Source organism: Aspergillus costaricaensis (genome assembly GCF_003184835.1).
Source record: "Aspergillus costaricaensis CBS 115574 unplaced genomic scaffold BO79scaffold_53, whole genome shotgun sequence".
Taxonomy (NCBI): Eukaryota; Fungi; Ascomycota; class Eurotiomycetes; order Eurotiales; family Aspergillaceae; genus Aspergillus; species Aspergillus costaricensis.
Genome location: NW_020291853.1, coordinates 147,375 through 174,875, shown reverse-complemented (window position 1 = coordinate 174,875; position 27,501 = coordinate 147,375). Strand labels below are relative to the sequence as shown.

At 33.0% G+C, this 27,501-nt stretch overlaps 4 protein-coding genes across 4 annotated transcripts; 2 read left to right on the top strand and 2 right to left on the bottom strand.

The window, feature by feature from the left end:
* Positions 1 to 20,353: 20,353 nt before the first annotated feature.
* Positions 20,354 to 21,039, top strand: BO79DRAFT_160543 (uncharacterized protein; the record flags this gene model as incomplete). The annotated part of the gene is made up of 2 exons (XM_025678993.1): positions 20,354 to 20,394; positions 20,796 to 21,039. Coding segments are annotated over 2 exons (285 nt in total), but the record flags the coding sequence as incomplete, so codon positions are not given.
* Positions 20,931 to 22,148, top strand: pdeB (3',5'-cyclic-nucleotide phosphodiesterase PDE2). Its single transcript, XM_025689583.1, has one exon. It carries the CDS (start codon positions 21,065 to 21,067, stop codon positions 22,106 to 22,108), a length of 1,044 nt encoding a protein of 347 aa, XP_025534422.1. The 5' UTR covers positions 20,931 to 21,064; the 3' UTR covers positions 22,109 to 22,148.
* A 2,565-nt stretch (positions 22,149 to 24,713) lies between these two features.
* BO79DRAFT_160631 (SelT/SelW/SelH family protein) lies at positions 24,714 to 25,492 on the bottom strand (the record flags this gene model as incomplete). Its single annotated transcript, XM_025678995.1, has 3 exons — positions 24,714 to 24,919; positions 25,006 to 25,285; positions 25,421 to 25,492. The coding sequence occupies 3 exons, from the start codon at positions 25,490 to 25,492 to the stop codon at positions 24,714 to 24,716; spliced, it is 558 nt and encodes a 185-aa protein (XP_025534421.1).
* Positions 25,493 to 26,545: 1,053 nt separating this feature from the next.
* BO79DRAFT_160530 (guanine nucleotide-binding protein subunit gamma) lies at positions 26,546 to 26,966 on the bottom strand (the record flags this gene model as incomplete). The annotated part of the gene is made up of 3 exons (XM_025678991.1): positions 26,546 to 26,608; positions 26,680 to 26,737; positions 26,815 to 26,966. The coding sequence occupies 3 exons, from the start codon at positions 26,964 to 26,966 to the stop codon at positions 26,546 to 26,548; spliced, it is 273 nt and encodes a 90-aa protein (XP_025534420.1).
* Between the last annotated feature and the right edge of the window lie 535 nt (positions 26,967 to 27,501).

The window sequence follows — 27,501 nt, the reverse complement described above, 5'->3', positions numbered from 1 at the left end:
ATGTGTGCAAGATCTGCAAGAGCGATAAAGGCGCATGTGTGCCGTGCCATTTTAACAACTGCAACGCCCGTTTCCACGTCGGTTGTGCATTCCAAGCGCAGTACAAGTTTGGGTTTGACATTACCCCCATCAAAAGCTCTAGAAGGGATACTGTGAACAGTGTACGGCTAGGAGAAGAGGTTGGATCGGCCTCGGCGGGGATCTGGTGCCCTCATCATCCAGTGTCGGCGACGATCCATGAGATCGGCGAGCCTACAGAAGAAGAGGGTGTCAACGCCCTGCGGCGGTATGCCGAGGCATACAAGCAAGCCGACCTGACCTTGACGGGAACCATTAGAAAGGCGGCATATGTGCAACAATTGGTCAATGTCTCACATCAGACTGCGACACCTTCCGCAAACCGCCGAGTCTCCTCTGTTCACAGTGTCACGGCACCCCCGGTGGTCTCAGCGGCTCCAGCAGCACCAGCAGCTTCGACAACGCCAAAGGACAATCACAAAACACCAGAGGATGCTCCGGATGAGATGGTGATCGATTCTGAAAATCATGCCCCCCGGCCTGTCACTGATACTGATGTGACGAGAAAGTGTGCGCGCTGCTCGAGTTCCTTCAGCCCCAGATGGTGGCCTCTGGATAAGTCGCGACGCACGACCGGAGTCGACCACCGGACGCCTCTGCTTAACGGGGTTGGTCTGAATGACCCTGTGGGGTCTCGGTTCAGCACGGCCTCTGCAAGCCCTCCATATCTCCATCAGACTCCATCCCAGCATGGTCTGCCGCGCCTGAACGGGGAGTACAGTCCAGAGAAGACTGCTTTATCGGCGGTCAACAGCGAAGGATCGCAGACTTTGTACGAGTGCCACAAGTGCCATCTTAAGAAGCCGGTGGCCCAACCCCAGCCATCGCCCGAGCCTCGTCCATCTCCCTACTCGGCACAACGCCCGGTCCTGCCTGCGCCCAAGCTCACCGAGTACCACAACCACCCATTTGGCAATCACCATGGCCATCCGCCGCAATCTGGAGTGCTTCCTAGACCGATGGGGCTCCCTCACGGCGGCTCCGAATGGCACCCCGGCTATGAACAGCGTCCGGCGGATTTTGGTGACAGCAAGCTGCGCAACGGATTACCTGTCCCTGGCTATCGGGCAGCAGCACCACCGCCGCCACCACCGCCCGCACACCATATGAACGGATTTCCGCCCACCCCCTCTCATCATGCTCCACCGCTATCCCATTACCCTCCGGGATCCCACGCCCCTCCCCAGCCATTCCCCACGCACCAGAGCCCGTATGGACCTGTGTCAATGCCCTCACCTCATCTTTCCCATGCGACAGGCCCTCGCCCATATGCTCCGTCGGCATCGCCTCCGGATGTACAGGCGACAATGGTCCGGCACTCGCCTCAACATTCGCTAAGCGCATTGAATGGTGGGCCCCCGCCACGTGTCTACTCTGTGGATCGCGTGCTTGGGGCGCCAGCACAGTCGCCGCCCGTCTCGCAGGCACACATGGATCCACGAGGACCGACGCCTCCGGTTAAGCCAGAAGACACACCGGTTATACCTAGCGCCGCCAGGCATACCACGGCCAGCGGGACGAATGGCGGGTCAGGGGCTAGTGCGAGTCCGTCTTTGAAGAATTTGCTTTCCTAGGACGCGAACATTTCTTACCTGCCACTGGTATAGAATACTCACTCCGTGTATTATAGCGCTTTCTTTTTTTCCTTTTTCTGTTTTCATTTCTTTAACCTTTTGCATCATTCTCTTATTGCTTCTTGATTTGGGGTCCGTTTCTGTCATGGCATGGTTAAAAATGGGGATTGGGATATTATGAGCTTTCTCATCAGCGTGATTTTAGATTTCCACTTATGAAGTGCGGTTGTCTCTTTGTGTCATTCAAGTTCTTTTTCTTTTTTTCTTCTGTCCACCATCTATCTATCTATCATCTGGCATTTTCCAAAGTCGTCTCTTGTATGTTTTTGATAATCATGAGAAGGCGCATACTCGAACTTTTTTTTTAATGCCGTGGCTACAACCAGGATCGCATATTGCATGATAAGAAATACTCAATACAATCGAATACTATCATAATAATATACCAAATTCAGCCATCACAAGTTCATTAATACACTCTACTATAGCTATACCAGTACACTAGCCTGATATAATCTAAAGTAGTTAGTAGTAAGTGGCTAGTTAGCTAGTTGACTGACTCAGATCCTGCAGCCAACCCCCAGCACCGCGATTCATGACCCATTGACCAATCCCATCCAAGTCGATCAATAGTAGTAGTCATGCATGCATGCAGTGGCAAGGACTGCTGCTGCTGCTGCTGCTGCTGCCTATCAAGGCAGAATAACTAACATATACCTGGAATTTAAGGTGTTAATCTAGTAGGTAGGTTAATGCGGGGTAAGTAACTTCTACTGGTTAGTTAGATCCTGATGTAAGACACTGATTTTCCTGGTTTTCCTGCTGCCTACCGCTACTACTACTACTACTACTACTACTACTGCCGAGGCTGATGGTTTAGCTGCAGGGTTGACACGGCATGTCTTGTTTTGTCTAGCAATTAGTCTTTCTTTCTTATCTTTGAGTCATTGGGAATGATGGATTGATTATGTTAGGGGATTGGTTGGTGGTGGATGGGGATGTGTGTGGCTGTGTAATGCATTAATACTAGTACTATTATTTAGAGTAGGAGTATGATTGAAGCAGAGATGATTGTCGGATGTAGTTGGTGGTGGTGGTTAAGTATGCTGCGGGGAGGGGAGTGAGTAAGTTAGTACTTTGGTTTTTATTGTTGGAGTGGGGTTAATCATGGTGATCATGACGATGGTGGTGGTGGTGGTGGTGGTAGTGTAGTGTAGTGTGATATAGTATATGCGTATGTGAGGTGGACTGCATAGAAGTACTTTTATCATTATGGTGGTACCTATATACATCAGTTCGGAAGTATATTTCCATTCCACAGTTTATATATATATATACATAGGGGCCCGAAGGGCCGCGTAGTGAGGGTGGTAGTACATTCAATAATATTTAATAATAATATATTACTATCATTCACTATTATTACCTGTAATTACTTATTCTTATTTATTATTATTATATAGTTTAGCAACAGTTACATATAGTAATAATCAGTTATTTATATATTATAGAAAGATTATTTACTGTTATTCTTAGATAAATTTTATTTTAAATTAATAAATCTTATTTAAATTAAGTAATTACATCTTATTATTATAAAGTTATATACTATTCAATAACACTTATTAAATTTTATTAATAGAATAAATAATTCTTTATTTAATATTTTATATACTAATAATATCTGTTACTTATAATCAGAAAAAATACTATAAGATTAAATAATATATATAAACTATAAATATCCCTGATCTACTGATTATATTATTCATATAATAATATATTCTTATAATTAAGAATCTTGAAAATTATATAAAATTATATTAAAAATAATAAAGAACTGAATTATAATAATTACATAAAATTAATATTTTATAAATAATATATTAAATCCAGTCTATTACTACTAGTTAATAATTATTTAAAATTATTATATATATTTATTATAAATGCCTGTTCAATCTTATTTTATAATTTTAATAATAATTAATTCTCTGAAAAATAATAATAAGAAAATATTATTATCTAGTCTAAATTATTAGATTTTTAATACTGTATTAAAAGAAATAAGAAAATTTATAATTAAAAGTAATATTTTATACTACAGCTAAGATATATTAATAAAAATCTATATTTAATAAAATTTTTAGTAGTAATTATCTGTGAATAATTATAAATAAAAAGATAATTAATATAATATTAATATAAAAGACTATTATAAAAAATTTTTATAATAATCTTATAAAATAACCAGAGATTCACCGGGAATAGAACTTAATATAATAATAATAAAATAAATTAAATTTATTATACTGAACAGATACTGAGATAGAATATTTTTTTTAATAAATAAAAAATAATATATTTAATATATTCTGTTCAGAAAGAGAACAATAATAAAATTTAGTAAAATATATTATTAAGATTTATATATTAATATTAAATTTATTTGTAAGAATATATTTCTGGATAAAATATAGATAGAATTTATATAATTTCTAGATTATTTAAAATAAAATTAAATAATTATTCTACCAGGAATTAGTGAGGCCCAGGTATATAAAATAATAAAATTAATTTAACTAAAAAAGATAAACTATAAGCTAAGATAATAAAATATAATTAATCTATTTTTTAAATATTCTTATAAGAAATATTAATAATTAATTATATATATTCAGATAAATACTTATCTATACTTTAGCTTATTTATTAAAATATTATAATTTATAAACAGACTATACTCAGCAGTAAATATATTAAAATAAAAACTAGTATAAATAACAGGTACTTTAAAATATTTTATTTATTTATTATTCTTTATTATTATACTAAGATTATACAGTAATTTTTCTACTGTGTATAAGTAAACTGATAAATTAAATTTATTAAAAAAAAGAATTAAATTATATAAAATATTATAAATTCTAAAAATATATAACTAGGAATCAGTTAGTCCTGAAATAATAATTATTAAATACTAGAAAATATAATAACTGTAAAATATTTAAATATATATATTATTAAAAAGCACTACTTAGCTAGTTAAGATAAATATAATAATAAATATAATCTCTATACAGACACGGATTAGTTACTGAAGAAATAAAGATAAATTTATAATAAAAAAAAATAATATTAATAATTAAATTTATAATAAGAATCTTACATAGAACCAGACTGTAGTTATATAATATTAAAAAATAATAAATAAAATAATAATCTCCTAACTAAGCTTTAATAATATCTAGATCTTTAAATATTTCAAAGAAAAAAATTAAAATTAATAAGTAAATTAAATTATTCTCTATAAAGTTGTACTGAAGCTGGTAATATTAAAAAATAAAAAAATTTTCTAGATATATTCTAAAAAATAATAACTAATCTCTTTTTAATTAAAATAAAATATATTATATAAACAGCTTAGAATAATATCAAGAATTAAAATAATTTATTTAATTAATAAAAGTATAGACTGTATTCCCTTAATATTAAAATATTTTTATTATTTAAAAATAATTACCTGATAATTACTCTTAATTTAATAATATTAATATTAAAAATAATATCAGCTGTGAAAGACTATATTATATTCTAAATTAATCTTTTTTTTTTAAAGATAATAATAAATCTGATATTCTATATTAATACTATAACTAAATATACTATTATTCTTAGCTTATTATAATATATCTCTAGTAAGTATTATAATAAATACAGTAATAATTACTTGTTTTCTATAAAAGATATTATAAAAATCTTTTATAATAATTTTAAAATTAGTACTAATATTAACTAGAATATTCTAAAATAAAATACTATAGAAGCCCAGTATTATAATAAAAAAATTAATTAAATATTTTTATTCTTGATAAAACAGGCCAGCTAGTATTAAATAAATTCTTTTTAAAGTTCTGAATATATTACAGTAAGCTCTAAAATTATTAATAAAAAAAAAAAAAAAGATTTTACTTATAGCTGGCAGGATAATTATATAAAATAATTATATTTAAATATCTTAAATTTAAGTTTTACTTAAAGTAAATATATAAGAGCATATAATTATATCTATCCAGTATAGAGAATTAGGATATAATAAATAAAGATAATATTATTAAATAATATAATTAAAGAATCTGTATAAATAAGCTGGAAATTAATATAATTATTAATTAATATAAAAAAAATTTTAAATATTATATTCTTTATTAGTTAATATCTACTGTTAATATAAGGATCTGTAAATTTAAAAAAATATTTATATTTATTTTAAATTTTAGTAAGTTAATATGATTCAAGAACAGACTAGATAATATAAATAATTTAATTATATATTTATAAATAAGACTAGATATTCTTACTAATAAATATTATTTTATTATATTAAAATAATATATTAAAGTACTACTATAACCAGAAAATAAACTGAATAAAATTATTTAAAAAAAATATTTTTAGAATCTAGACAGGAGGCATACTAGCTGAATATAATAATAAGAAATAAATTTTATATATAATAATATTATAGCTTAATAAGATAATTAAAATATTTTATTATTCTAAAATATAACTTAGATAATTCCAGATTAGATAATAAAATAGAAGAAAAAAGATATAATAAACTATAAATATATTATATAAATATTTTTTATTTTAAGAAATTCTTTATAACCAGTAAGACTGAACTCTGGGTTTTAGAATTAATTAAAATAAAGTATATTTTTATTAATAATATAAATAAAAGATTTTATATATATTTTTTTAAAATATCTAATTTTTTAAGAATAGATCTGAGCTTTTTAAGTAATATAACTAAGACTAATATTTTATATAATACTATATAATTATTCTAAGAAATTAAAGTAGTAGAAATCCATAATCTAAATATAATAATAAATTTAAAGAGCTGGTCTTAAGAATAATTAATATTAAATCTAAAATATTTTATAAAAGATTTCTATTAGTTATTTTTATTTTTATAAAAAAGAATCTCCTGAGAAGACATAGTCAGAAGACTTTCTAAATTATTAAGAAAAGAAAAAATATTTTTATAAATTATATTAAAAAGAGATATATTATTTTTAATAAAATTAGTATTATTATTTATACTAGTATTATTATTAGTATTACTGTCAGAACTAGTAATATTATTAATATTTATATCAGTATTACTATCAGAACTGGTAATATTATTAATATTTATATTAATATTATTATTAATATTATTATTAAAACTAGTATTACTGTCAATATCTATACCAGTATTATTATTATTATTATTATTAATATTTATCTTTATATTATTATCTGAATTAATATTAATAATATACCTGGTATAAGTATCAGGATTAATATAAAAGTTATTTATATTAAAATTACTAGTTACTGCTAATTTAGCTACTATTAAAATTAATATTAATATACTCTAATTAAACAGATTCTATTTATATAAAAATATTATCTAGATATTTAACAGGGAGAGGACTTATATTATATTTTAATCTTTAATAATTAATTTTTTAAGAATAAAATATAATAAATATTATTAATTAGTATAGACTGGTTGAATAAAATAAAATATAATTTAAGTTAAATAATAGAGAATAAAGAAAAATAAAAACTAATTTATAAGAAATATAACTAGAGGTAAAAATTCTAGATAATCTTTATAAATTTTATAGATTATAATAAAAGCTTAATAATATCTAGAACTATATTATTAATAAATAATATTTTCTAGAACTTAGATATATTTTTATTATCAGAAATTTATATATATAACCACCATAGTAACTAAAGATATTAATACTAAAAGTATTAATTATAGAAAGATAGATATTATATATATTAATAATTTATAAATTAATATTATTATAAAGATTATTAAGAGTTTATTATATTTATATTTATTTAAGATAAATATATATATATCATGAATCATATAAATAAGGGGGTAGTAAGTAGAATACTATTATTAAATAATATTAATATTAATAGTTAACTGTAATAAATAATAAATATATATCTAAAATTATTATAATACTACAGTAGTAGTACTAGTACTATATACTTAAATATTATTATTACTTAATAATTAATATTATTATAATTATAATATAATTTTAATTTCTATTACTAGTACTTAGTTACCAGTCTTTTAATACTAAAAAAATTCTGTAAAAGCCTTTCATAAGATCTTATATATTTAATAATAAAAATTAATATTATAATTATTATAATATAGCAGGTAGAATTAATTATTAATTATTAAATTTATAATATTAATTATACAGCTTCTTATTATCTATTTAATAATATATATAATTTATATTATTTATAGCTTGTTATTAATTATCTTTATTCTATTATTTCTGCTTACTGCTTTTAATTTTTTTATAAATATTAATTATTTAAATAGCTTTATTTTAATATTATTATTATAATTATACTCTTATATTATTTATTATAATTTATTATAAGACTTATAGTAGGACCTGCAGCAGGACTTATTTATAATTATATAAAAATTATTTTCTTTCTTTTTTTTTTTTTTCTCTTCTATTATTTTATTTTTTTTTATTAAGATTTCTACTATTATACTTCTATTAAATCTAACTTTTATACTATTATTTTAAATTATCTTTTATACTGCTGCTATGCCTGCTGCTATATTTATTATTATAATTATTATTATTATTATAATTATTCTTATTTTTATTAGTCTATTTTTTTATAAAAAGAAGTCTATTTTTTTTATTATAAAAAATTTCCTTAAATTCCTGGATTTCTCGGCTAAAGTTCTGGAGAAAGTTATTGTAATCCTGGAAATTATTAAGAAGATTACTGATATTATACTAGAAATTAAGAAGATATATAATAAGATAAAAAAGATAAAGAAGATAATTTAAAATTAATAAAAATTTTAAATAAATTTATATTTCTTTGAATATATAATTAATATATAACTAATATATAGCTAATATTTTATTATCAGTATTATAGCAGATTATTTTAAGAAGATTATTATTAGAAATACAGAATAAAAAGAAATAAAAAAAGAAAATAATTTAATAATTATTTAGATAATAATACTCAGGTATAATTTCTTATAAAAATATAAATTTTTATAATTATTAACTTTATGATAATCTAATATAATCTATTATTTAGTATATTTTATAAATATTATAATCTATTTATTTAAATTCCAGTCTAGTATTCTTTTTTTTATTTTATTTATATTTTCTAGTTTCTGTCTAGTATTATTATTCTTATTCTTATTTTTATTTTTATTTTTATATTTATATTTATTATTAGTATTATATTTATCTTTATTTTTATTTTTATTGCTCTGCTGTTATCTCTATTTATTAATATTAAATATAATTTTAATTATCTTATTTTTATTCTGAATAGCCAGCTCTGGTTTTTATAAATAAAATTTAATTATATTTATTTTATTATTAAAGTAATCTAATCTATCAGATTCTTTTAAAAGAAAATATTTTTTTTTATATACTCTAACAAGATTATCTTCTGTAAATTTATTTATATTAATAATTAAATAAATATAATATATCTTAATTACAAGTACTGAATAGCAGGAAAAATTCTTAATACTAAACTTATTCTGAAATTTATTATAATCATGTAAATTATTAAAGATATATAAAATAAAATAATAATTTTATTTATTTAATAAAGCAGTGCTGGATATATTTATAAAATATTATTTATTAATATTTATAAAATAAATTAATATTATAAGCTGGATTATAATATCTGATATTAATTAATATTATTTATAAAAGTCTTTTATTATTCTCTTTATTTATATTATAACTAATTTTTATTTAAATTAAAATAATTATTAATAAATAACACCTGCTGGGCTCAAGGAAAGATATTAAATATTTAATTAAATTTAAACTAGTTAGTTATAGTTTAGTAAATTAAAATAAAATTAATTAATTAATAGATTCTTTATATCTATCAAGAAGAAAGAGTAAAAGTCTAATTATTAAATTTTCTTAATATTAGATCTAAAAACTTATTCTTTTATATTTTATAAAAATTATAAATATAAATTATTATATTTTTATATATTTTATAAGTAGCAGAGAGGCTGGGAAATACTTATTTAATTAATTATATTATTTTTTTATTATTTAAAATAATAATAAACTACTATTATATACAGAGAGTTATTTTCTTAAATATTTTATTATCTGATTTAGAAACTCTGATTTAATTAGATAAGTTAATAAAAATAACTAGCTTTAATTAAATTAGTCTATTTTTTTATAAATTATTATAATTAATAAATAATTATTTTTGTAAAGACTGCTAGTATAATTAAGAATTATTATTTTTATTAATCTGATTATCAGAATTAGACTCTTACTTATTAAAAAAATAAATAAATATTAAGATTTCCTGGAAATTTTATAATAGTAATAATATAATAATAGTATTTAATATTATTATAGTTATAATAATATATTCTAGCTAGAATAGACCAGTTAAATCCTGATTTTAAAAAAATAAGAAATCTGGTTTATTTATCTTCTTTTTTATAATTTTATATAAAAAAATCTGACTTTAAAAAAATTAAATTATATTATTTTTTATTCTGGCTGTTTTTAATATTTACTTAGAATATATTTTTAATTATAATATTCTTTTTAAAAGTTATTATTATTAGCAGTATATAAATACTTAATACTTAAGAGATATTACTTATCTTATTATATCTGATACTGGTAGTATTTCTTATATAAATTCTAGTTAAGAAAAAAAGTAAGTCTGTTAAAAATAAAATTAATATTAAGCTGATATTAATTAATATATTCTAAAGTAATATTTCTAAAATTTATTTTAAATAATATTTATTATCTTTATTTGTTAAATATTAATAGAAATACAGGATAGATATTAGTATAATAATATTATAATATAAAAGCCAGTTACTGAATATTTTTATATAATAAAAATAAATAAAAGAAAATAAGAAAGTATCTATAATTTAAATATTATTTTTTTATTATTAATAATATATTAATAAATAAATATTATTAGAATGCCTGGTGCATGGGTGTATTTATATATAAAATATATTTTTTATTATAAATATATATTTATAGCTTTTTTGTACCGTCCTATATATTTTCTTAGTAAATTTTTATATTATTATTAATTTATTTTTTAGCTGATTATATTATTTTTAATATCTGCTGGTCTCTTATATTTCTTAATTTATTTATTTTATAATTATTTATAAGTTATCTACAGAAGTCTTTTATAATATAATTATAATCTTATTTCTTATAGAAAAAACAGCTGCTATATTTCCAGTAGTTAAAATAAATATTATTATTATTATAAGAATAAGATAAATATAATTATATAAAAAAAAGAATTTCTTATTAAATATAATATAATATAAGAATAAAAATAATTAATATAATTCTTAAATTAAAGCTATATTTTAAATTCTAGTTTAATTATAATATTTCTGACCCTAATATCTGTATCTTTAATCTGGAATATAAGAAAATTAATATTAATAATTTTTTTTTTTATATTTATTTTATTTTTAATAAATATAAACAGTTATTTTTTAAGACTCTTAAAATAGTCTGTATCTATATTAATAAATATATTAATCTATTAATTTTATTATATTTAATTTTTATTTATTAATATATATATCCAGGTACCTTATAAAGATTATTAATAAAAAAAATTTTTATTTTTATATTTATATACACTCCTTTTATATTATTTATATTAATAAGATATTGTTTTATACCGGTGCTGATTATCTCTAGATTAATATATATAATATTTTTAATAAATTTTAAAATATTATTACCTGTATAAATATTAGCTAGATTATTTTATTTATTTATATTTATAATATTAATTATATTATTATTATTAAAATTCTTTATTATTTTATATATAAGTTTCCCAGTTATTAAAAGATTATTATCTTTAAAAACTGGGATTTTAATCCTGTCTGCTATAAAAATTATATTTAATTTTATTAGAAAGATAAGCTTAAGTAGGATAATATCTATAATCTAATTTTTATATTTAAATAAATTTATTAAAAATTATAAAAAATATAACTAATATTTTCAAGAACCAGGAAACTATTTTTTCTAGTTTTTATTTACTATTAGTTAAAGTCTAATTATTTTTTTATAATATATTTTATAAAAGCCTTTCTCTAAATATTTTATATTTAATATTTTATTAATTAATAACAACTAGTTAAGCTACTGTAAATATTTATTTATTTAAAAAAAAATTCTTAAAATTATTTAAAATCTCCTGTATTATCTAATTTATTATTTTTTTAATATTAATAATATTCTTTTCTTTAAATTTCTTATTCTTTATAAAAGTTACTAATTTCTTATTTTAAATAATCTATCTATCCACTGAGAACCCGGCAGTTAATTTATTGAATATAAATATAAAATTAATATATATTATAATAATTAAATTTAGCAAGGCCTTATTAAGATTATATTTTATAAAATAAATATTAAAGAAATTCAGAATTTAATATTTATAAATAAATATAATTCTAGTCTGCTCTATGCAAAGTACTTGATTAATAATTTAATTTATAATAGCTTTTAAAATAGCTGAAAAAAAAAGATAAAAATTATAATATATTATCTGAAAATTAAGTCCAGCTGAATTTATTAAATAATTTATTATTAATATTATATAATAGTTAAAATTATAAGTAAAATCTTTGATAATATAGATCTGTTTATTAATAGTAAGCTTAGTATATATAATTATATAATTAATATTTATTTTAATAAGAGCTACTAAAATATATATCTGTTTTTTTAAAAAGTAGATCTAGATAATTATATTTTTTTTTTTAAGAAATATCTGGTCCTACAGAATAGATAATATTATTTATATTTTAAATATATTTTTTAAAAATTATTTTAAATTATTAATATTAAGTTCTATCTTGTTTATAAAGCTATTAATTATTAATATTTTTATATAAATTATCTTCTTAACTTAATTATAAAAATTTTTTATAAAAAATTTCTTTATTATAGTCTTACTCTCCAGCTTGGATTAGATATAATTTATTTATTTATAATATTAGATAATACTGAATATCTTTATTATTTATACTGAATCTAAACTAGTCTTAATATTTATAAATTCTAGTTAACTAGAATTTATTATTAGTTTATACAGCTTATTTATATATTAATATATTTACTTATTATTTTTTTTATTTATAATAAAGATATTCTGTCTGTGGACAGTCTTATAAATCTTATATATTATAAATTTATTAGATTTAAATACTAATATTATAATTTTCTTAAAAACCAGAAATATATCTGCTTTAATTTTTTAAGCTAATCTAATTAATAATATTAATTCTTATATTTTCTTAATTATTATCCGTGCCAGGATTCTTCAGAATTAATATAAAATAATATTAGTATTATTTTCTTTATTTAGAACATGTTTAGTCAGGAATTATTAATTATAAAAAATCTTTTTATTATTATTATTAGTTATAATATTTATTATCTAGTTTATCTGTATAATATTTATTATAGTATTTATTTAAAAATTAGACTAGAAAAGAAATTTCTTATATTCCAGAAAGTCTCTTATATTATTATAAAATAGTATAATTATTAATAATAATCTAAATTCTATATATAACTATATACAGGCAAGGAATAATTTTAATAATAAATTTTATAATATATATATTTTATTAAATACTATAATTTTAAAAAAATTATATAAATTCCCAGGAAAACTAGCTAGTATTTTTAAATTAATTATATTATATTTTTATTTTTTTATTGTATACTATACTTTAACTATTTATAAATTATATTAAGTCTTTAGTATCTAGTAGAATATAATTATAATTATTTTAATATTATTAATATTATTTTTAAATATAGAATATTTTTATATTAACTTATTTTTAATAAAGTCTTTTTTTTAGTAGCAGCCATTACTATAATATAATATAATAGTAAATAAATTAATTATTAATATAATCTTATCTATCTACTAATTAATCAAATGGAGTGGAATTATAATTAAAATTAAATAATTTTTTAAAAGCTTTGTTCTATCTTTGATAACTTTATTATATTTATATTTTTATTAATTAAGAATCTATATTTTATTAACTGTAAAAATCTTTTATAATATTTTAATATAATATTTATATACAGGAGAAAACTAACAGTCTTCCAGATCTTTTTTATTTTAATAATATTAATAATTATTATTTTTATTATTAAGTCAGTAAGCTTTATATTAATTATATAATTTATATAAACTGATTACTAAAACTTTAATTATTAGTTATAAATTATATTTTTAAGCTGGAGATTATCTTTATTAATATTTAAATTTATATAGATTTTATTTTTATTATTAAACTAATATTTCTCTATATTTAATTATTTCTTATATACTATAATTTTTTTATAATTCTTAAGTATAAGCTGTATCAGAAGATTATTAATATTTATATTAATATTAAAAAATTATTAAAGATTCTCTGTTATCTGGTAGATAGTAGACTCAAAAATATTATTCTATAATATTTTTAATATATTAATAATCTTCTTTATTCTTTTTTATTTTAAAATATTACTAGATTATATCTTTGTATTTAGTACCTGATTAATATTAGTATTATTAATTATATTAATTAAATATTTTATTTTTTTTAATATATATAGTTTTGACAGCTAGAATACAGTTTTTATTTTTATATATATTTAGAATAAGTCTTTAAAATTAAAAATATATAATTATTACTCTAGGATAAGCTTCTTTTTATTTATTAATAATTTATATTTTTAAATTATTTTTTTTTTTATTTTATTAATTAATAGACAGACTAGATAGACTAAAATTATTTAATTTTAATTTAAATTCTAGCTTTATTTTAGTAGTACTTATAATAATAGCAGTTTTAATTATAATATTATTAATAATTTTTATAATAATAGCAGCCTTCACAGATCTTATTTAATAAATCTTAGTAGATTCTTATTCTATAATATTTTAAATTTTTTTAATTAATTATAAAAGACTTTTATAGATTATTCCTGAAATATTTATTTAATAAATATATTCTAAATAATATATTTCTTCTACTTGGTTTGTGTATCTGAAAGGAATTATATATTTATATAAATATATTTTTTAATATTTATACTATTATATTTATTTTATTAATATATAAATTTCTTTAATAAAAGATACTACTTCTGCAGCTCAGATTCTCAGATCTTATAAAATATATAAAATATATAATATAATTATTTATATTTTACATGGTTTTATTAATATACTTTTAATTATATTTAATTAATTTTTATATTTTATTTTAAATTATAAGCTTTTATATACAGGCTAAGCCAGTTTTATATTTTTATATATTATTATTAATCTGGTTAAGATATTTCCACAACTCTAATTAGTATAATTTAATAAAATTAGATTATAATTATTTTCTTTATTCTTTTTTATTATTAAGTTTAAAAAATTTAATTAAGTTTTTTTTATCTTTTTTAATAATCTTTTAAGCTAAATTCTCTTTTATTAAAAATATCTTTAATTTCTATTTTATACCTGCACCTGTTTCTTCTAGATTAATATTTTATTTTTATATTATTTATAAAAACTTTTCAGCTTATTTATATTTTAATTAATAATATTCTTAAATTTATTCTTTATTATACTAAATTAGCCTTCTACAGAAATATCTAGAACTTTATATAAAGATTATAAAAATAGAAGTAATACTTGAAAGAGAGAAGTTATAAATAAAAAAAAATATAAAAAAAGAAAGTTATAAAGAAGAAAATTATAAAAAAAAGAGTTATAAAAAAAAAGAAAAATATAAGATCTCTAATAAAGAAAAAATAAAGTAACAGTAAATAAACTGTAAAAAATATATTTAATATAATAAATAATAAGTAAAATAACTCTTACTAGATAGATTTAAAAAGAAAACTAATCAGTTTTCTACAGTAGTAAATAGCTATGAAATAAGCTTTAAATAATTATATACTTAAATATAGTTTATATATATAGTATAAATATTAGTATAATTATTATATACAATATAATAGAATATTTATTATATATTTTAGTCAGTAATTATTAGTAATAGTTATACAACTAGCCACAACCCCCAGCAACTTACGCCAGCGGCCTACTATGTATGTATATCGCATCCTATATTTAGTCTGTAGTGTAGTGAGTAGTAATAGACAGAGGTAATAACCTCCGAGCGAAAATTCCATGATTATTCTATGGTATATCTTATCTCAAACTTTGGATAGATAATTGTAAATGAAAACTACCGAGGCGAATGTTTCCTCCTTGCATGTGTAGTAGATAAGTTACTACTTAGTAACTGAGGATTGACCCGTGATCTTCTTCCTCCCCCGGCCAGCCCGTCCGGTCGGGGAACTTTGAACGGCTGTATGCAGACATTTTGATTGGTGGGATTCGCGAACGAATCGGCAAGGCGGGATTTGCATTCCTTCAGTTTTGGGGGATTATTAATCATCAGTTGACCACTTTGTGGTTAGTTATCTGTTGGACTTAATTGTATCTATAGTCTGGATGTAAGTTAATAACATGGAGTTAGAATCTAGGAAATAATAAAGATAGTAATACATTTATTAAGTCATCATCAATAATACCCTTAGTTATTAACTCTGATATCGTACAATCGTAAGAGGCTTCCGCCATTTCTCGTACGTAGCCTGCCGCACAGGGTTCTCATTTCCCTTAACCATGGGTCAGCCATCACATCATCCATCCATTCCATTTTATGGCGTGGTTAGTAAGTAAGCAGTGTGACTCAACAACGCCCCCTTCTAACCAACTATAGCTGGGAAAGGAGGGAAGAGTCGACGTCACCTGTGGCTGACTGCTGCTGTGCTGTGCCAATTGTCCAGTTGCCACTTGGAGGGGAGGAGGAGGTGGGTGGTAGGGTAAGGGAGGGATGAACTCATTCCCTTTGGGTTTTTGTGACCAAATCCGCATGAATTATAGATGGTGTAATCACAACTACATAAGACATGCTGTACTGTGACCACGGAATAGATCACCTATTTAAGAAAAGAAGAAATTATAATATATAGTTCTAAGTTGGATAAAAGGCATAAACATTGCAATACCGGCAGTGCCAAGGCCAGTAGACTAGGCTGCACTCTGCACTCTGCAAGCTGAGAGCTGAGGGTAGACCGCCATGTGGGAATGAATGGATGAGGGGGGAAGAGAGTGTGTGTGGGAGATGTGTGGATGAACGGAAGGATCGGGCGGACAGACGGGATAGGATGGAAGTTCTAGAAAAAAAAATAAAAAAAGATGGTGTGTGTGCGCGAGGGAGGGGAGTCAGTTCAGTTCAGTGTAGTCAGTCAGTCAGTGTCTGCCGAAGGAAGGGAATGAAGGAAGGAAGGAAGGAAGCGGGCGGGCAAGGCGGCCAGAACAGCAATCCACATCCATTCATTCCTCACTGACCACCTACTAACCAGTAAACTAGTCACTATTAAGGTAGGTGGTTAGGCTGTTACACTGACTCGTTGTCGGTGCTTTGCTTTGCTGGGAAACCTGTACTTGTTTAGTATCTGGGCCGTCGTGTCGCTTTGTGGCTGGCGATCGACGGGACATGAACCCTTCTCTCCCCCAGGGTTCGTGAGTTTAAGAGTTTAACGGTGAGGGTAAAAGGGAAGTACTTAGTACAACTGCCAGGAAAAAAAAACAATAATATTAATGTGTGGATTCAAACAGTTAAGTAAAATAAATTGCACAATAGTAGTACGTACCTCAACCCAAGATGATGGGGAAAATGGGGAAACTGACTTGTTGATGTCATTTGTTTAGTTTCAGTTTCCAGGGTTGAAATAGAGCCACTTTGGATCAAGCCCGCTCATCGTCATTTTAGCCGGTATCTAATCTAGACCCTCGAAAATGATATTAAGATAGCAAGAGTAATTTGGGATGGCCGAAAAATTTCCTCCCCGGTGATGATGATGACGATGAAGAAGATGGAGAGGACAAGTATGTTTAACCAGTACAAGTTAGTGTAGTGAGCGTGCACCAAGTGATTGAATAATAATAATAATAATAATTACAACCAGCGCAGGGAAATTAAATCATCCCTCCTTCCAGCGCCCGGCTAAGGCGCCAAGCCCCGCCCGGGAAATTCTAGAAAACCAACAGAGTCCAGCCTGGAGCTAATGAGATCGCTTGCTTAAGCGTCATCTTTCTCCACTTTTTTCTTTTCGCTCTCTTTCTGTTTTCTTACCTTCTCTCCGCTCACTCTATCTCTTTTCGGGTTGCCTGTTTTTCCTTTTTTCCTTTTGTGTTCTTTTTCTTTTTCCCTGTACTGTCATTTGTGGTTCCTTTGGTTCTGGACGGGCAGCAACTGAGGGGGGGGGGGGGGGGGTTTACGTATCCTGTGTCCTTAATCTCTCCACTGGTTCTTGTGGTTTCTTCGTTCAGGGCAATTGAATCATAGTAATCATAATAGTTATTATTATTAGTATTAGTATTAGTATTATCATTATTATAATACTCATCGGGCATAATAATGCCTGAATAAATACTAAATTTATCATTTTATTCTAATTTTTTTTTATCGTCCTCATTAGGTTGATTAATGAAGGTGAATCCCTGGGTGGTGCATTGGCAAGTCACACACTCCTGCAATGAATCTGCATCCTGGCAACTTCCATCGAGGTTCTAGTCGAATTCCTTACATCGGTCAGCCGAATACAGGCAACAAACGAGGAGTCCAGATGCACCACCAAGAAAGAGAGCGAGCGAGCGAGCGAGAGAAAGAGCAGGGAAGTGGGGAGGAACACACAGCCGATCGTACCTATCTAGCTTAGACTTGACTCAGGTCAAGACTCGACTCTAGTAACAAAGTAAGTATCTAACCCGGGATTAATCTGTTCAGCTCCGAGGCACGCCCGTCACTAGTCGGAGGAGTCGATTGCATGGTCAGATCGTCCCCATCCTATCGGAAACCTGAAACCCTCGAGGAGAACGAAGTCGGAGGAAACAGACAGACACTCAGACGCCCAGACAAATAGTAGGCTGAGTGGCAGAGTCGAGGCTGTTTGGTCACTTTGGTGATTGTTGTTGTTGTTGTTATTGTTATTATTGTTGGTTGGCCTGTGTGTATGTGAGTGTTTGTGTGTGTGTGTATCGGATCTGTAATCACATTACCATACGGGATACCCACCCACAGCCTTCAATTGGATCTGACGACGACGACGCAAGCCTGCCGTGCCGCAGAGCTTCTGGAAGACTGGCAGAATCCGCAGGAATCCCCAGCAGCAGGAAGTACGAACCTTGTTGAGCTTGTGGTGGTTAAGTTGCTGTCGAAGAACTCTCTGCTTATTTGTGGTTTACTACTAGTTAGTTAGTTTATAGTGAGTAAATGAAGAAATGTCATGTCAATAGCCTGTCAGTCAAAAAGTGTGTCTGGTTTCTCTTCATCTTGACTGTCAATCAAGACTTCATCTTGGGTTCATCTGGGGAATTCTGCTAGTGATTCCAATTCTCCATCTTCTGCCCGCATTGTCCACGAACCTCTTTTCCCTCTAGTCTCTAAGGTCTTCTTCCTTCCTCCTCTTCCTCTCTGTCTCCTCTCCTCTCCTCTCCTCTCTCTCCTCTTCTTTCCTTCCTGCTCGGTTCCTCACCACCAGCACCACCACCACTTACTTACCACCCCGGTCATTCCCTCATCTCTTACCTTCTTTCTCTTGTCTCTCTTTCTCCCTCTCTCTCTCTTTTTCTTTTCACCCTTTCCTTATCATTCCTAAAATCTTTCTTACATAACTCAAAAAAAGCTTCCACTTCATCCACTGTTCCTTTGACATCATCCGTGTCTCCTCTCTTGACATCCTTTCTTATCTCCAACTCTCTCACTCTCTGACCCTTGGGTCCCTTTTCCCCTTGATTTCCCCACGACCACCACCACCACGATCTACTGATTTCATATTTTATTCCCCGTTTTTCTCCTCCCCCCCCCCCCTCCCTCGATTTCCGAGAAGTGGTTCACTGGGGATTAAAAATTACAGATCCCTTAAAATATCTCTTATTTTATTTTATATATTTATCACTTATTTTACCCTTTTTTACTTTTACCTAATCCATCGACTCTTATTCTTTTTTTTTTTTTTTTTTTTTTTTTTCTCTGCCACAACCCACATCCCAGCCCAGACCCGACCCGGTCGAACCATCCACCCAAGCCAACCTTCGCCCACCCGTGCGGCCCCTTCGCCCTCTCCTCCCGATCGATCTTCTTTTCCCTCTCCACCCTTCTTCTTTCCTCAAAGTCTCGTGTCATCTTTTCTCCGTCTGGTCTTCACGGTGGCCCACCATGACGCCCTAAGTCTTTGGTTCTCTCTGGGTCGCGAATTTCATCGCTTTAATCTAGCCGAATTCTCGCATGTGTCGCGATCTCTCTGTCTTCCCCCGTTGGGTCGATTTCACTCGGGCGCCATCTTCCTCCCCCCCGTGGGTGACGAACTGACTACACACCACCACCACAACCACCTTCACCACTTCACACCACCACTACTACCACTCCCACCTCTCTCACCATTGACCGAATTCCTACCATTCTCTTCGCCTTTTTAAATTTCCTTCTTACCTCTGTCGACTCTCTTCCACACCTGTGAGTGAAACAATCCTGTGTGTTTGCGTGGGCAACTGCCTGTGTATGCAGGTGTGGCGATCGCAGCCAACCGCCGTCTGGAGGCGTGCATGCGGTGCCGGTGCAAAAGAACCCGGTTGTCTCAGAATGGGTTTTGGCTGGTCCTGCACGTTACCATCATTCCTCTCACCCCCCCCACAGGGTCGAAGGATTATCGCTCATTCTCCTGCTGGACAGCTGCAGCCAACAAACTCATTGTTCAACTGCGCGCACCCCCCTCGACGGCGGCTTGTCGCCGTCGCTCATCTGCTTCGCTGGTCGCTGCACACTCTTCTTTCTCTTTTTGTCGCCTGCTCCTGTCGGCGCTCGCATATTCTGCAGACCGTTGCGTCCAGTCTCTGACCCTCGCTGACCCAGTCTAGAAACCAATCTAGAACCCAACTGTATAACGTCACCGATCGCAAGTCTCTCCTTTTTCACTTCGACTTTCTCAACGCTCCTTCGCTCCTCTTTGTACCGTGTACCGGCCGTTCGTTCCTCCTTGAGATTTCTCGACCCTCCCACACCACCTGTACTACTATATCCATCAACCATATGAACCCGAGTTCGGACCGGCTAGGCTGTTATATATTCTCCTCTCACATCTGTTATTGTCCTGAGACTTGACATTCCGGAGTGGAGACCCCCCTAGATGATGGGTGTTTCAAATCCAACCGACACCATGGATGGCATCGAATGCTCTGCAATTTATATCGACCACCGTGTCCGATCAGAACGCTGGGTGTATCAAGGTACTCCGGAGGCACCGGCAGGCGCGGAGTCGGATTCGGGAACAATCGAGGAACCGGAATCGTTGTCGGCCGACATTCAAGTTCTGTTAGGAGTTTGTAAACGCATCTATCTCTGTCAGGTCGGCACCGCTATCGCAAACAAGTTAGCAGAGATAAGCGACGGGGCTCAGAGTCGCTGCACACCTATCTTCGTTTTCTTCGACATTGATATACACGGCGAGGAGGCCGCTCTGCAGCGCCGCCGAGCGAGCCGTGGTTCGTGGCCCGATGTATCGCCTCCGTCGCCGGCGTCCCTGCGTCGCGGTTTTACATTCACCTCACAATGGGAAGGGGCGTACGACCTGAAGTTGCTGTCAGGGTTGTCCGCGGACATCCAGGTTCAAGATGGCCCCAACGTGATCGTTCCGGTCGCTGTTCTGCGCCCTCCCTTCGCCGACCCCACTAGCGCCTCCCCGGCCGACCAACCCCGTATTCCGTCTTTCCCGGATCCTCAGCATATCTCCAAGTGCCTGGATGCTGGTGCCGTGGACGTGTTAGTAACCCCGTTGGATAGCTGTAGAGCTCAAGCTCTGGTTGTCCAGGCGTACCGGACTCGTAAAACGGCTCTCCGGGAACAGTCGCGCTTCCTCTCCCGAAAGAAATTGCGGAAACACTCGTGGGTGGGCGTCAATGACGAGCAGCCCTATGCGTATCTTCGAGAAGCCATGGTCTCCAAGCTCATGCGAGGCATCTGCAATCCCGAAGAGGTTATTGAGGAGTTCCAGGACCGGGAACTGGACGTTCGTCCGGACCGCGCGGATTTTGTAAGAGAACACATTGCACAATGGGGTTTTACCGCCCATGAGTTTTCGGACGATGAATTGGTCTTGGCTGCATTCGAAATGCTGCAGCATGCTTTGCAGTACCCGGAACTGGAGCAGTGGCAGCTGACACCAGGTAAGTAAATTGCCGCATAAATTGGTTTAGTGTAGGTCAACTGACGACGGGACTCCCTTTCCTAGGTGAACTCCGCACGTTTCTTCTCGCCTGTCGCGCCTCATACAATTCGTTCGTTCTCTACCATAACTTCCGACACGCGATCGATGTGTTGCAATCGGTCTTCTGCTTCCTATTGCACATCGGCGCTCTTCCCCCCTATGGGCCTAATAGCCCGACGGTCGGCGACAAATGTCCGATCGCATCCCTCCTCACTCCGTTCGATACCCTTACCCTTCTGATCTCCGCCATTGGCCACGACGTCGGCCATCCGGGCGTGAACAACTTCTTCCTGGTCAAGCTGAATGCCCCGCTGGCACAACTATACAACGACAATTCAGTCTTAGAGGCATTCCACTGTGCTGCCTTCTCCCAGATCCTGCGCCGCTACTGGCCGACCGCATTCAAGGATCGACAACTTCGCAAGCTTCTGATCAGCTCTATTCTCGCCACGGACATGGGAGTGCACCAGAAATTCATGGAACGGCTGGGGTCGCTCCAGGAAAAGTTCCACGAAAACAACCGGACTGTGGATGGGTGGAAGCCCCAAGACTTGGAGCTTTATAAGACACTGCTGTGTGGGCTGCTGATCAAATGCGCTGATATCAGTAACGTGGCGCGCCCGTGGGATGTTGCGGAGAAGTGGACCCAGATCCTGCAGGAGGAATTCGCCAATCAGGGCGAGATGGAGAAGGAGGTTGGGATGGAGACTGCACTATTCGGCGGCCCACCGGAATTAGGGAATATTTACAAGCTCGCCACCGGCCAGATTGGATTCATGTCGATTTTCGCTTTGCCGCTGTTCGAGGGCGTGTCCGACATTCTGCCCGACCTGAAGTTCACGGTCGAGCACATCCGCAGCAACCAGTCGAAATGGCATTTTCTCGCCGACATGGAGAAGAATCGGCAAACCTTGCAGACTGATCTTCGTCCGGACGACTTGGTGTCGCCCCGCACTCAGAGTCCCATCCCAAGTTTGAGGGGCCTCCACGCGCCGCTAGCCATCAATAGTCCGAAAACCCCCATCAAACCAGCCCTTCCGACCAGTGAACCTGCGAGTCGGCGGTCAACCCCAGATGATTACTTTGGTACCGCTCCTACCCCGCTGGGCTCGGACGATGCGCCTAGCGACTATAATGAGAACACTATTAGTCCCGTTGTTTCGCCGGACACGCCGGGCCCGTCTATGGACATCACCGGGTGTTCGATGCCATCGCCAGATGAGGCAGCCTCTCGCAGATCTTCTGGGGTTATCCCTGAGGGGCAGGCCAGCACGCCTTCTGCTCGTCTGAGCGACAATATGGACGGTTGCTCCGACGCAATTCGTGCTTCGAGTGACCCCACCGTTCTGGCGGCTGTCCTGTTTGCCAATGGCTCTGCTGCAGGCAACGGCGACACGTCGGGTCGCTCCAGTGCTCGTAACAGCTCCGTGGAAGGGAGACCGAGTAGCTCGCGACATGGGCCGCCTAATGGTCGACGCCAGCACGCGAATACAGCCTCGTCGGGACGCACATCGGGGCCCTCGAATTCACAGCGGAACAGTTGCACTCGCACGCACAGCGTCAGCACCTACAGCAACAACATGACACCGATCTCTCCGTCTACGAATGCCACTAGTTTCCTCAGCGTGGACAGCGATGACAAGGGCTTCCCCCGCGAAAGCATCAGTCGGAGTGACGGCGAATGGGACCGGGCGTACACGCGACCGGCCACATCGAACCACCCACAGGTCAGCGCTGCATACCCGAGCACTCGCCGGGCTTCCGATCCGCACAATTACGATGCTGCCAAGGTGACGTCGCCGGTGGGGAATGGAACGAGCAGCTCGGCACAATCGACGACGACGACTGGAAGCATGAAAAACGATGGGCGTGGGCCCCGGTGGGACGAGCACGGGTCCAAGGAGCACGCACCACCGCGCAAGCTGCCGAAGCGACGAAGCCGACTGCGGTTGGCGTTCTGGAAGCGGCGCACACATCACTCGCATCAGCACGAGCTGAGCGGGGAGACGTGATGGCCCCGAAAGTTGAATTGGATTTCAGTTTTCTCTTGTTTTCTCGTTTGGGATGATTCACGGTGTTCCTGGCGGGTTGGATTTTCGCGAGTGAGCAAAACGAGGGTTGGGATTACATGGGCACATATGAATGGGAAACATTCTGGTGACGACTCTGGATTTTATGATGGAATTGCATGATTTGACGACCGGCTCGGTGGATATAGCTATATCTGAGCTTTTGACGATGATGCACAGCCAGACATTGCGCTGGTCTGGCTGGCATGGCACTTTACTTCGATACTCTTTCTTTCTTTCTTTCTTTCTTCCTCTTCTTCCGATCTTTTCTCTCTTCTTTCACTTCACATTATCCATTTTACACATTGACCATTTCATTTTCATTTGTCACCATACAGAGGCGGGCAGGACGGGGCAACTAGAGACGGGGCGTGGACTGGCGTTCTGGAGGTGGCTCAGGCAGGACTGTACTTGATATTTTGTATGGGTTTATTCCTTTTAAATGGACTTGAGCATATATGCTTGTTTGCATTTACATGATGATTCTATTGTTGAGTAGATGATCACTGACACTCCTCACACCTGTCGCCTTCTTTCGTAGTAGTAGCAGTAGTAGAACCCTGCTCCTCACTCTTCCCCACAACCTTCATCTCACCCCCTTCTTGACTCTGCACCGGCACATTCGCAGCCCTCAAGGCCCGATCCGTATGTCCCAAATCCCTACTGGGATCGACGACATTCCTCACCAGACTTTTCAACACTTTGACTTCTACATATGCATATGCAGCTGATTAGCATCCTACCCCTACCCCTCCTGACAAACAAACAAATAAATGAAAGAGAATGTTAACATACCAGGGAAACCCCCATTCGTCTTCCTATCCCAGAGAATTATCTCAGTGATATCATCAACCTCCTCCTCCTCCTCATTTCCATTCCCATTCCCAGTTCCTGCTACTGCTACTGGTACCTCTTCACCTTGTGCTGTACCCGTAGATGTAGAAGAACCAGAGGTAGTAGTAGAAGAAGAAGAAGAAGAATGATACATCGTAACAGTAAACACACCCCCCGTCGCAGGAACGAGAGCTACTTCGCCGAGTTGGGTGCTGAATGTGGAGAGGAGTTCTTGGGCGAACTGTTTCCAAATTAATACCATTGTTAAATGATTAGTTATTTTAGGAGTATGTGTATGTGTAGAGAATATATGTATGTATGTATGTATGTATGCATTATGTATAGAAGTTAGGGGATGAGGGTTGGGGTGACTTACGTATGCAGCGCGCAGTAACCATTTACATTGAGTGCAGTATTTGATGGTGATGCGGGGGAGGTGGTTGTGCATGTTGTTTGTTCCCTTGGGTTTGGTTGTGGTAATTGTGGTTGTGGGTTGGGTGAGGGGTGGGAGGGGGGAAGTCATTTTTCTTTTCTTTCTATCGGATGCTTTGTATCTTTGGTGGTGAGGTTTAGGTGGATGGTAGTGAAAGAAGAACGGGTAAGTAATTGTGTGAAGAGTAATTAGTTAGTAGTAGCTAAGTTGGAGGGGATGATTGGATGATGTCAGCGGGTGGGTGGTGGTGGGTTCTCTGAGTTAACTAGTTGACTACTTAAGTAAATAACGATTTGGCTAAACGTTAACTATAGTATAGAATTAACTTAACTGTCTCATGTACGGCCAGTGCAGGTGTCAATTAATTTTAAAAAGTATTCTCCGAAGTCCGGGTTGTTGCATATGATCCATTCTGTGATCTGCCTTTTTCTTTACTTCGCTGCTTATCTGAAATACTGTGTAGGTATGAGCAGTTGCTTCAACTATATTAACTAGCCCATCTATACTACAAACCGGGCGTCCGATTTTGTTTTCCCCATCCCGTTTCCAATATCACTGCTAACACAAAGGAAAGATGTCCAATAAAATCACTAGAAGGGAAATGACTCCTGTCGAGCACACTCTCACGCCCAACACAAAATGAGAAAATAAAGAGAAAAAAGGTGTAACTGGAAGCCCGCGGGGAGCCGTATGTCGCGTTTCAAGGTGAAAATCAGATCATGAACTGGTCCAATGGTGCGACCGCTCAGTCCCTCCCAGTTCATGCAGGTCCAGCGCGCTCCCTCGAGGGCCAGAGCCTCGCATCCGCTTCTCCGTGGTCTCTCTTTTCTTTTTGTCGCTGACAATGCTCACCATTCGGAGCAATAAGGCGGATGGGCTGTCCATAGGTCCAAGGTATGGTGACAGAGAATTAGATATAGAAAGAAAAAGAAAGGGTTGAGAAGTTAAAAAAAAGAAGTGGTGAGAAAAAGTAATTGTCATCGCAAGAGGGGATATAAAAAGCGCCGACGGACTGACGGCGACCCTCAGTCCGTCCGAATCAAAAGACGTGGAAATGTCATGAGACCATTACATGACCGTGCAGCATCCTCCCTGCTGCTGAGGGGCGTATGGGTCCTCACGCTTGTCGACCTGCGCGACCGTCAGTAACCTGCTGTCATTGCTGCACAACCCGAAGCAAGTGGAGAAAGAATGTCGCATACCTGACCCCATACGGATGGTACCATGAAATCGCGCGTGTTGTTGCAGTAGTTGATCAACCTGGATAAAACGCGATGGGGTAAGTATCACGCGGTGGCTGGACGGGGGGCGGAGCACGACAGCCGGGGGAAACTTACGACAGAGCAGCCTCGGACACCTTGACACGAGGCCGGTCGAGGTCCTCCTTCAACCGAGCATTGAGCTCAGTCAAACGACGGTACTTGAGATCGGCCACACTCTGCTTCTTGTTCTTGACATCACCACCCGATCGGAGCTCGTAGGCAGGCATTTTAACGACGGTTGGAGCGGGGACGAAACGTGCGAAATCCGGGAAGTTAATCGAATTAAGTTGGAGACGTAAGCGCGACGATGAGATCGGGCGGCGGCGGCAGTAGCAGCAGCAGTTGCAGCGGAAGTGGAAGAGACGTTGGGGGTGGATGTGCCTGGAGGTGGAGGTGGAGAGGAAGCAATGTGATGTGTTGGATGGAAGATGGTGGATTCAGCAGGATCGGTCGGGCGGCTCAAGCTTAAGGTTCTTTTTTTTTTTTTTTTTTGCGCGTCGAGCCGGCAGGAAAGTAAGGGGAAAAGCAAAGCCGGGCGGGAACGGCGGGCGAACGCGAAAAGGGAGGGAGAGAGGGAAGAGGTGGGAGGAGGATGAGGAGGAACTTTGGGGGAGAGGATGGAGACGATTATGAGGGAGGGAGGGAGGGAGGGAAGAGGGAATGTAAGTGGGAACAGCGACCGGGGGAAGAAGAGAGAAAGAGGGGGGTTCCTCCGAGGAATTGATTTCTAAAGAATGAATGGAAGGGGGGGAGGGGAGGAGG